Source organism: Rutilus rutilus, assembly GCF_951802725.1.
Source record: "Rutilus rutilus genome assembly, chromosome: 22".
Taxonomy (NCBI): Eukaryota; Metazoa; Chordata; class Actinopteri; order Cypriniformes; family Leuciscidae; genus Rutilus; species Rutilus rutilus.
Genome location: NC_140227.1, coordinates 6563905 through 6575943, shown reverse-complemented (window position 1 = coordinate 6575943; position 12039 = coordinate 6563905). Strand labels below are relative to the sequence as shown.

The 12039-nt window shown below is 45.4% G+C and overlaps 1 protein-coding gene across 1 annotated transcript in view; it reads left to right on the top strand.

The window, feature by feature from the left end:
• Positions 1 to 6682: 6682 nt before the first annotated feature.
• The window catches only part of LOC311281732 (uncharacterized protein), a gene marked incomplete at both ends in the record, with an annotated part of 132376 nt that continues 127019 nt past the window's right edge, over positions 6683 to 12039 (top strand). The window contains 5 exons of the mRNA XM_084394941.1: positions 6683 to 6705; positions 6849 to 7504; positions 7587 to 7796; positions 7898 to 8886; positions 8970 to 9168. Coding sequence (XP_084251067.1) covers positions 6683 to 6705; positions 6849 to 7504; positions 7587 to 7796; positions 7898 to 8886; positions 8970 to 9168 — 2077 coding nt within the window. The remainder of the gene's footprint in view (positions 6706 to 6848; positions 7505 to 7586; positions 7797 to 7897; positions 8887 to 8969; positions 9169 to 12039) is intronic.

Here is a 12039-nt window from a genome sequence, read left to right as displayed (position 1 = left end):
TTATGCCATCGCAGGAATGGGAGGAAACTGAACCCCCTGGGCGAGGCAAAGGAGAGCTCCCTCCGGTGAGCCTGATGAAATTGAATTCAGTAAACAATCCCTTCGGATCATTCCCATGTTCTTAAAGGGGGCTGTCACACACTAAAAGTCAAAGGGCCTGCTCCAGGTGGGAGGAAGATCCCATATGGTCTAGCGGTCAGGATTCCTGGTTTTCACCCAGGCGGCCCGGGTTCGACTCCCGGTATGGGAAGTTAGGGTTGTCTTTGCTTCACTTATCGAGACAGCCAGCACGTCTGTCACTTTTAGCCAGCGGCGGAGCTTCAGCAACCTGATGGGTTGAGGTTCTGTCCCCGACCAGTGTTCCTTCGATAGCTCAGCTGGTAGAGCAGAGGACTCTTTTTATTATTTCGTTTTATTAGCCCATAGTTTTTGTTATTATTATTATTGGATTGGTTGATTAATATAAAAAATGGACAGTCCAACAATAGGCTGCTTTGCCAGTGGGATAACGGTTACCATACAATACCATGCGTCTTTTCAAATGCATTGCATGAGTACTGTCACAAGGACCTTGCTTTACGACCAGTTTATAGTGTCTGTTATGCCATCGCAGGAATGGGAGGAAACTGAACCCCCTGGGCGAGGCAAAGGAGAGCTCCCTCCGGTGAGCCTGATGAAATTGAATTCAGTAAACAATCCCTTCGGATCATTCCCATGTTCTTAAAGGGGGCGGTCACACACTAAAAGCCAAAGGGCCTGCTCCAGGTGGGAGGAGGATCCCATATGGTCTAGCGGTCAGGATTCCTGGTTTTCACCCAGGCGGCCCGGGTTCGACTCCCGGTATGGGAAGTTAGGGTTGTCTTTGCTTCACTTATCGAGACAGCCAGCACGTCTGTCACTTTTAGCCAGCGGCAGAGCTTCAGCAAGCTGATGGGTTGATGTTCTGTCCTCGACCAGTGTTCCTTCGATAGCTCAGCTGGTAGAGCGGAGGACTGTAGGTGGCAAGTTGGCAATCCTTAGGTCGCTGGTTCGACTCCGGCTCGAAGGAGGTCTTTTTCACACGCAAACAATTCCTTGGCCGTGCTTCTCGACGAGGCCGTGGAGATATTACTGCGGAATTTTGCAATCACGACCGCCGCTGGAGGGCAAAAGCTCATTCCCTGACCGGGAATCGAACCCGGGCCGCGGCGGTGAGAGCGCCGAATCCTAACCACTAGACCAACAGGGAAGGTCTGTTGACTATTTCCCCTCAAGCCCGGCTGTGGGCCTCTACCAGATTTTCCAGCAAGACCACTAAGGCTTGTATTTTCCTCCAGGAGAGGAGACGTCTCTGACCCTGGATCCCAGTTCTTCCGCTGAGAAACTGTCACAGGCTCTGTAGGAATATCCTAACAACACCACAACTTGCCATGAAAACAAAGCAACCGAGATCCCCAACATGTGAGGCCTCCATCTCCAAGGTTTTTAAAGCAGGCCCCTCATCGGACCCCTTCCTGACGTTGGCTCCAGGCCTGTTAATGGCATGAGAAAAAGTAGATGTCATGACAGGCCTCTGCCCAGTCGAACACCGACAGGTCCCATGTAAGCTCCCGGACCCCTGGTTGGTGGGCCAGTGGCGCAATGGATAACGCGTCTGACTACGGATCAGAAGATTCTAGGTTCGACTCCTGGCTGGCTCGCTCTGCCTCTTTTGCTTCGCTGTCAGCCAATAGCCGTTTTAATTATTTCGTTTTATTAGCCCATAGTTTTTGTTATTATTATTATTGGATTGGTTGATTAATATAAAAAATGGACAGTCCAACAATAGGCTGCTTTGCCAGTGGGATAACGGTTACCATACAATACCATGCGTCTTTTCAAATGCATTGCATGAGTACTGTCACAAGGACCTTGCTTTACGACCAGTTTATAGTGTCTGTTATGCCATCGCAGGAATGGGAGGAAACTGAACCCCCTGGGCGAGGCAAAGGAGAGCTCCCTCCGGTGAGCCTGATGAAATTGAATTCAGTAAACAATCCCTTCGGATCATTCCCATGTTCTTAAAGGGGGCTGTCACACACTAAAAGTCAAAGGGCCTGCTCCAGGTGGGAGGAAGATCCCATATGGTCTAGCGGTCAGGATTCCTGGTTTTCACCCAGGCGGCCCGGGTTCGACTCCCGGTATGGGAAGTTAGGGTTGTCTTTGTTTCACTTATCGAGACAGCCAGCACGTCTGTCACTTTTAGCCAGCGGCGGAGCTTCAGCAACCTGATGGGTTGAGGTTCTGTCCCCGACCAGTGTTCCTTCGATAGCTCAGCTGGTAGAGCAGAGGACTCTTTTTATTATTTCGTTTTATTAGCCCATAGTTTTTGTTATTATTATTATTGGATTGGTTGATTAATATAAAAAATGGACAGTCCAACAATAGGCTGCTTTGCCAGTGGGATAACGGTTACCATACAATACCATGCGTCTTTTCAAATGCATTGCATGAGTACTGTCACAAGGACCTTGCTTTACGACCAGTTTATAGTGTCTGTTATGCCATCGCAGGAATGGGAGGAAACTGAACCCCCTGGGCGAGGCAAAGGAGAGCTCCCTCCGGTGAGCCTGATGAAATTGAATTCAGTAAACAATCCCTTCGGATCATTCCCATGTTCTTAAAGGGGGCGGTCACACACTAAAAGCCAAAGGGCCTGCTCCAGGTGGGAGGAGGATCCCATATGGTCTAGCGGTCAGGATTCCTGGTTTTCACCCAGGCGGCCCGGGTTCGACTCCCGGTATGGGAAGTTAGGGTTGTCTTTGCTTCACTTATCGAGACAGCCAGCACGTCTGTCACTTTTAGCCAGCGGCAGAGCTTCAGCAAGCTGATGGGTTGATGTTCTGTCCTCGACCAGTGTTCCTTCGATGGCGGTACCCGACGGCCGTAGGACTGTATATGGCGACCAATCACCTTAGAGATTCAATCTTTCGCTGGCCAATCAGGCGGGTGGGTCAATAATTCAATAGCCTATCATCTAGAGGCGTCCATTTTTTGCTGGCCAATCGCACGACAGGTGGATGCTGAAGCTGCCGATGCTGTTTCTTTGAATGCAGAATGCTGAACGCTGAACTCTGAACTCATCCTTCTTGCTCCTTGTACTCTTGACGATTCCGGTAAGAACTTTTATGTGTATTATTGGATATTCAATTGTTTCTATTTTCATATAGGATTTTGCTAGCCTGTTTGCTGCCGCTAAATGCGGCTTTTGTCATTATCGATCAGCCAATGTTGTAAACAAACTTTTACGCTAGGTTCGCACTACTACCATCAGTAGCTTCATATTAACTTTATGACAAATGTAACACTTTACGCTGTCACCAAATACAATTGAGCATGTGTTGGTACCATATTCATGGTTTATTTGTAGGCATATGCAAAGGAGTGCACTTTTGCGCCAAAATAATCCGCCTTTTCTAGGCAAGCAGGGCTTGATATGAAACTATCAAAGGTTATATATCTATACAATCTATGAAAACAAAACAGTAAAAACATGGTACAACTAGTTCTTTTTATAGCATACAAAATCAAATGTGCACTCATCTGAACAAAGGGGCTTGTGAGAGTAGAATACAATAGAAATCTAATAGTGTTTGACTAGTTGGTTAGAGTTAATGTCAAGCCCTGGTTATTAACAGGATTGAGCTGGTGTGGTACATATCATGTGTTGCATACATGTTCGGTGCATGTCTCTGTAATCCCTCATTTTGGGCCCTTGCCATGATGACTTAATGTAATTACACTATAACATGAATACAACTGCTTATCTGTCATTACAGAAAATGTCCAAACAACAATCAAAAAGCCACAAGGCTATGGATGATATTGAGTGGGTCTCGCGGCTCAGGTCTTTTGCCTCCACTGGTGTCTGGCCATCAGATGCAGGTAACCGACCTGCTCCAAGGCAAAAGAAGTGGTACAGTCTGTATCAGAAGGTATGTAGGAAAAGTATCAAAAGGAATATATATATATATATATATATATATATATATATATATATATATAGATATATATAGATATATATAGATATATAGATATATTAATTTTGAGTAGTAGACATATTATATTTTCAGTATGTACAGTATGAGCATAAAACAAGAACTTGTACAAGACAAAATTTGGTAAGTAAGTGGCATCTTTTGTTTTGTTTACAGATAGAGAAGTGCCCTCTGCAGCTGAGAGGCCAGCGGACGCTTTTCTCCCAGCCACAGATGTGTTTGTGTGGATTTCATCCTCATAAGGTAGGCTAATTTGGGCTCTTTCAGTTTAACTACAGTTGATGCAGTGTGCACACAATATAAAAATGTGGTATTTCTTAATATTAATGTATTCTTGGACAATTTCTGTTGTTTCTATCTGGGTTGGTTTGGCAAAAGGTCTGTTCCACAGCAGAGGAAATTGCGTAGCAGGTAAAAGAAGGTCATAAGGTTAAAACTAACTACATCACTAATAACTGAATAAAAAACCCAAATCTAAATTTGTCACGTCATTTGCATGAAAGGGGTTCTTATACATTATTGTTTATACTATTAACATAGAATAGAACAGTAATATTGTGCTTTCTTTAAATCACTGGTGATTTTGTCCATCATCTTTCTAAGTCAGACTTTCTTGGAAATTTTATTTCATACTGTATATATATGCACTGTTTTATACATTTTTGTTATGCAGCAGCAAGTGCCTACAGCCTCATCTAGACCCACAAGCAGTGCAGACCAATCAACTAGTGGTCAATGTAGCTCCTTAATGGTAGGTAGATTTTATAGCTTTATGTGAGAGAGAATTCATAACAAATTCAAATATTTTATATTCTTGTCATATTTCAGCTCCCAACCACTGCTCCAGTAGAGCATCCCACGGCTGACACTACACCCGCAAGTTTGGTGAAAAGGCCCAAGCTCACCCTTTCTTCGGTACATATGATGGCATGTGTTTTAAAATGGTTCACAATTGTCATATTAATACTTCTCTCTTTAAAGTTTAAAAGGTCCAGATTTGGTGGAAAGCATGTGGAGAGTGCAAAGCCAAATTTAAATGTTGGACGGAAAGCTCATGTAAGTAATGAATAATTATTAATTCTTTGCTGAAAAAAAAATTTCCAATGATACAATTTTTTTATACCTTGTATTTTTAGACTCATTCAACCACTGCTACAAATGCAGCTGCCCATGTGTGTGAGGCTCCAGTGCTAGCAGGTGGTCCTCCTCAAACCATCTCTCCACCACAGCCTCCAAGTGCAGAATCATTTTTTCTTGCTCCTCCATTACCGCCTCCAAAACAACGGCATCGGCCAGTGGAGGGGCAGAGTTTAGGAGTGAATGTGGTAAAACATTGCACTTGTTACTATGTTTGGTTAGTATTTTTTTGTCTTTATTTGACCTGTCCTTTTCTGTGTCTACAGAGCGCATTCCAGCCTGAGCACTCTGCTGCAGTTCCTCTCCTGTGGCCTAAAACCATGCCCCAGGAGGATCACCAATGGGTCTCCACAGGATTGTTCAGAGTTGGTGCTCGTGGGAATTTGGAGCTCCAGGACCATCTCCAGTTGTGGTATTTCCCTCCACAGCCATCCCTTATTTACCACCAGGCACCAACATCAGCCAGATTTTTTGCCCATCCCTTACTGCTGTGGATGCCGTATAGGCTGTGGAAAGTCAGGCTGCTGTGTGCGGACCAAGCCTGTAAAAGCCCTCTGACTAGTGGAGGTCTTCACAGGCGGGTGCGTCAGGTCCTTGACATTGACCGCTTTTACAACCTGGTCACAGAGACTCTGATTTGCTCCAAGTGCCGCCGCAGCTACCTGTCTTGGAATAGGGAAATACTTGAGCAGCTGGACGTGGCCCACCGTTCTGAGTTTAGGGTCATTCTTACCCGCCGGTATGTTGCATTATTGTGTGATTTTTGTCAGTTGCTTATCCATGTATATATAATTTATTTCTTATTACAGATATGCCTGTGACATCAGGGTGATACGCCTCCTACGGGAACGTGGTCTGGGGAATGGCCCTGTCCGACTGATTGGCCAGTTGAAAGAGAACCACAGTGAAGAGTGGCTGAAAAGGGTTGCGCGGTATACCAGCGAGTGTGCTTCTTTTATCAGCAAAAGTTGCCTGATGCCGCCAACATTTGAAGAGCCTCCCCAACCTGTGGCAATTCCCAGCTATAAGTGGCTTTCAGTGGTGTACAGCCAAGACATCCTGTTCAGGCTGGAGGATATCAAGGCTAGTATCACCTCCACTTATGGATCCATCTTAAAACTGGATTCCACCAGAAAGGTACATCTTTAATTATTATTGTATTGAGGTTATGCAGATTCTATTTCTATTTAAATCTAAATAGAAATGGAACCTCAAATGAATGAACAACTTAATAACATAAGATGGAATGTCAAATTGAGGGACAATTCAAAGATTAAAACAAGAATAACATTGCAGAGATAGCCACTCAATTTTTTTTATGACATTACACGCATAAGCTCTATATTCATGCAATAGAACCATTGAAGGAGTTGCTACTGTTGGTTTAATATATATGTTTGTTTTAGATCACCAAAAAGCTCTCAGGACCGGCAAAAGGCACTGCACAGTGGCTGACATCCGTTGGTAACGAGATGGGTCAAGTGCTCATCAGTGTCTTGACTGCTGGTGAGGGACCAGGTTTGGATCTTATGGCAGCTGGCTTGGTAGACAGGTATGTTACCTGTAATACATTTTCAGTTACATGTAATTTAACTTGTCCTTAGTTTAGAATTTACTATTTACAATTTTCATTTGAAATTTACTGTTGTTTGATGATGAAATTCTTTAATTATTTTTGATAATTATTTCTCGCAGGTATAAAGCTGCAGGTGTAGACCCTCCTGTTGCTCTCTATGTGGACTGTGGCTGCTGCAAGGATGTGGGTGAGACCAAGCTGAAGGCCAGATTTGGTGGATGGCCTAACTTGATTGTTCGCCTCGACATCTGGCACTTTATGCGACGCCTGGCTGTGGGATGCACCACTGATGCACACCAGCTCTACCCCACTTTCATGGCTCGCATGTCAGCATGTATTTTTGAGTGGGATGCTGCTGATGTCAACAAGCTGAGAGAGGCAAAAAGAGCACAGCTAAAAGAGCAAGGCCTGATGGCTCTGACGGAGAAGCAGCTAGATCGGCACATAACAAAAGAAGAGTTAGAGCTGCACTGCAGGAGGAGGACTCGTGGAGAAGAGCAAACCATCCGGCTGTTGGATCAGCTCATCAGTGAGCTCATCAGTGACAAGGGTAAGGATGCCCTTGGTGTTCCTCTTCTGGACCCCATCAGAATGCAGCACATCTGGCGTGTTCAGAAGAGACATGTTAAGTGTATTCAGGACCCACCTGGTGTGGCGCTGTACACACAGACTGGCACCATCACCAAGGGAGGAGTGCAACTGCAGACACTGCGCTGTGCCAGAGGTTCTACATCTTTGGAGTCATTCCACTGTCACTTAAACCGGTTCATTCCAGGTACGTGCAACTCAATAATGTTTATGTTTAACAGAAATACTTTACCTTATTCCTTTTTGTCATTTTTTTGTATTTACTTTAGGAAACAGTGCAAACTCGCTTAACTTCCAGATCTACCTACTAGATGGGCTACATCGCTGGAACCACAACAGGGCAGCAGCTGCTCTGGAGGCAGAGGCCTCTGGCCTGCGCACATACTCGGGCGAGCTGGTTCACAGTGTGAATAAAGATTATGAGAAGGTTTTTGGCAGGAAGCTGATTCCTTCTTTTACACCACCCGCAAAGTACACAGGTATTCATATTTAATATTGTATGTTTATGCTCATAGTTCTGTCTCTGTTTCTATGTAGTTTTTTTTTTTTTTTTTTTTCAAAATTGGTTTTGCATTTTCAGGTGAACTGATTGGAGTGCAGTACCTGTTGAGGCAGAACAATGAACCTCTACAGTGTATGGCGTCAGACTCCGAGGAGGCAAATACATTGCTGGAGCAGTTGGAAGAGCCAGTAGAGACTGATGAGGGCTTTGAAGAACTTGAACATATTGAGGTCACTCTTGCCGATTTACTTTTGGACACATCTGATATGATCTCAGTGCTACCGGCTTCTTGTGCTCCTGAGCTTTCTGGTCAGTCCGCTCCTCCTGTCCAGTCCACTCACCTGCTGGGGGTCCAACCTGCACCCGCTCCTCCTGTCCAGTCCACTCACCTGCTGGGGGTCCAACCTGCGCCCGCTCCTCCTGTCCAGTCCACTCACCTGCTGGGGGTCCCGTCTGCACCCGCTCCTCCTGTCCAGTCCACTCACCTGCTGGGGGTCCCGTCTGCACCCGCTCCTCCTGTCCAGTCCACTCACCTGCTGGGGGTCCAACCTGCGCCCGCTCCTCCTGTCCAGTCCACTCACCTGCTGGGGGTCCAACCTGCGCCCGCTCCTCCTGTCCAGTCCACTCACCTGCTGGGGGTCCCGTCTGCACCCGCTCCTCCTGTCCAGTCCACTCACCTGCTGGGGGTCCAACCTGCGCCCGCTCCTCCTGTCCAGTCCACTCACCTGCTGGGGGTCCAACCTGCGCCCGCTCCTCCTGTCCAGTCCACTCACCTGCTGGGGGTCCAACCTGCGCCCGCTCCTCCTGTCCAGTCCACTCACCTGCTGGGGGTCCAACCTGCGCCCGCTCCTCCTGTCCAGTCCACTCACCTGCTGGGGGTCCAACCTGCGCCCGCTCCTCCTGTCCAGTCCACTCACCTGCTGGGGGTCCCGTCTGCACCCGCTCCTCCTGTCCAGTCCACTCACCTGCTGGGGGTCCCGTCTGCACCCGCTCCTCCTGTCCAGTCCACTCACCTGCTGGGGGTCCCGTCTGGGTTACCTGGACAATCTACATCTTCAGAGCAAGTTGTAAGAAATACCAGTATGCTTTATATTTATTGATGTTTGACCTTCTTGAAATACTTCAAATCTAATGTAATACTTCCTCCTAGGCCGTGGATGAACAGAGTTTGGCAGGAATGGATCGTGTTGATGAGCTTGCGGAATACTTGGTGGAGCTAAGAAATGAAAAAGGCCTCACTCTTACCAATCAGCAGGCCAGCACCATTGTGGGTCTTTGGCAGAACTTGGAGCAACACGATAAGGACCGGATTTCTTATGCTGCTCGACATCAGGAGAGACTGCTCACTGGTCGGTTTAGGTCTCCGAAAAAGAAGGCTGTATTTGCAGGAGTTGAAAGTACAAAAAGGTGTGTACTTGGTTCTACTGGTTCAGCTGCTCAGTGGCCAAACTGCAGCCGTCTTGTAGAAACAATATTTATCAGATTGTGCAACATTCATAATAGCCCCAAGAAAATTGGACACCAAACCCTTTCAAGATGGTCACTAATTCTAAATGATTATAAAAAGATTCGACAGCTCATTTTAATCAACGGCATTATTATGAAAGATACAACTCTGCAACTTGTTACTGTAAATCAGACCACGTTGATACAGTGGCATAACAAAAGATTCAAGGCACAAGAAGTTGCAATTCTGATGCAAGGGTTGGTACTGCCTGATGAACGCCCTGTTGCCAGTGAACCACTACTCCGAGTAAACACTAGGCCCACTCAAGTCACACCACACATGCATGAACACACTTACAACATGCCACTTGACACGGCTGGGTGGGCAAAAACCAAGCTAGTTGTCAAAGATAGAGCTGAGCTGAGAACCATACAGCCAAAACAACATACAGCTCAGCCAGCAGTTTTTTACATGCCACTCCTAGTGCCACCAACCCCTACAGCAAGTAGCATTCTGCTTCTGCCGCCACCCCAGACCACTGCACCCAGTAGAGTTTGCACACCACATTCTGAGAGCACAACTGGCCCTTGTCAAATGCAAGACACGCCACAAAAAGAAAAGCGTAAATACACTAGAACAGTCACATCCAACAGATGCACTAAATGTGGAGAGCCACGCACCACAGACACCGGCCATAGCCAGTTCAAAGGCAGAATTTACTGCCCAAACAGGGAGACCCTAACCAAAGAGCAGTGGCTGAGAATGATGAGAAAATAGTACATCATTGTATTTTATGTTGTGAAGATTTTGTTTTCATTATAGTAAACTATTTAGTTGTTTTGCAAAACTAATACCGAAATAATTGCACTATTTTTGATTTTATTTTATTTATTTATTTTTTATTCAATTTGATTGTGATTCATTGTGCTGCCCACAAAATATACACAATGTTGTATTTGTTCTAGGTTAATGTGTTGTCTATAGTTTAGTTCAGTTCTGTTTGTTTGTTTTCTTTTTACTTGTAAATAGTGATTTATTGTAAATACTATACCAAACGTGATTTGTTTGTACATATTTTGTTGAATGTTGTATATTTGTATGTATATTATAAAGTGTACATTATATGTTGTATATTTCGACGTGAAAAGAATAAAAAATATTTTTTTAAATATTTTATTGATCTGTTTTATGTTTATTGTTTTGTTAATGGCTGATAGTGACAGTGATGTGATATAGCAGGCTTAGGTGGAGTCAAATTACATAAAAGAAAAGATACATGCAGAATGCCCATATATTTATTTTTTCAATCAAGGTTACAATAATAGGTGGTAGTTTACTATTAATCATTATTAGATACTCCTGCAAATCCTGCAGTATATCAGTACACTAAATGTTCTTCCATTCTAATAATAATACTGGGTCATCAATGCAGAGTGCTTATAAAGTTAGATCATTGGGAAGTCCCTAAAAATGTGGTTCAGTACCTCCTTTTGATCAAAAGAAAAAAAAAATTGGATTAAAATGCAATGTGTTAATAATTAAATACATGGTTAATTGCCTGCAAGCTGAACTGCATTCCTTATATTGCACTAAATAAATCTTGAAATGAATAAAAAAGACAATAGACCCAGCAAGAAAACGCATGTTCTTGCTGGGGATCGAACCCGTATCTCTGTGATATTTTCTCCTCTCCTCGCGCCCCTCCCCCTCAATTCTTCCCCATCTTATACAGACAATTGTTCCCCAGCTTTAGCTCAGCTGGTAGAGCGGAGGACTGTAGGTGGCAAGTTGGCAATCCTTAGGTCGCTGGTTCGACTCCGGCTCGAAGGAGGTCTTTTTCACACGCAAACAATTCCTTGGCCGTGCTTCTCGACGAGGCCGTGGAGATATTACTGCGGAATTTTGCAATCACGACCGCCGCTGGAGGGCAAAAGCTCATTCCCTGACCGGGAATCGAACCCGGGCCGCGGCGGTGAGAGCGCCGAATCCTAACCACTAGACCACCAGGGAAGGTCTGTTGACTATTTCCCCTCAAGCCCGGCTGTGGGCCTCTACCAGATTTTCCAGCAAGACCACTAAGGCTTGTATTTTCCTCCAGGAGAGGAGACGTCTCTGACCCTGGATCCCAGTTCTTCCGCTGAGAAACTGTCACAGGCTCTGTAGGAATATCCTAACAACACCACAACTTGCCATGAAAACAAAGCAACCGAGATCCCCAACATGTGAGGCCTCCATCTCCAAGGTTTTTAAAGCAGGCCCCTCATCGGACCCCTTCCTGACGTTGGCTCCAGGCCTGTTAATGGCATGAGAAAAAGTAGATGTCATGACAGGCCTCTGCCCAGTCGAACACCGACAGGTCCCATGTAAGCTCCCGGACCCCTGGTTGGTGGGCCAGTGGCGCAATGGATAACGCGTCTGACTACGGATCAGAAGATTCTAGGTTCGACTCCTGGCTGGCTCGCTCTGCCTCTTTTGCTTCGCTGTCAGCCAATAGCCGTTTTAATTATTTCGTTTTATTAGCCCATAGTTTTTGTTATTATTATTATTGGATTGGTTGATTAATATAAAAAATGGACAGTCCAACAATAGGCTGCTTTGCCAGTGGGATAACGGTTACCATACAATACCATGCGTCTTTTCAAATGCATTGCATGAGTACTGTCAAAAGGACCTTGCTTTACGACCAGTTTATAGTGTCTGTTATGCCATCGCAGGAATGGGAGGAAACTGAACCCCCTGGGCGAGGCAAAGGAGAGCTCCCTCCGGTGAGCCT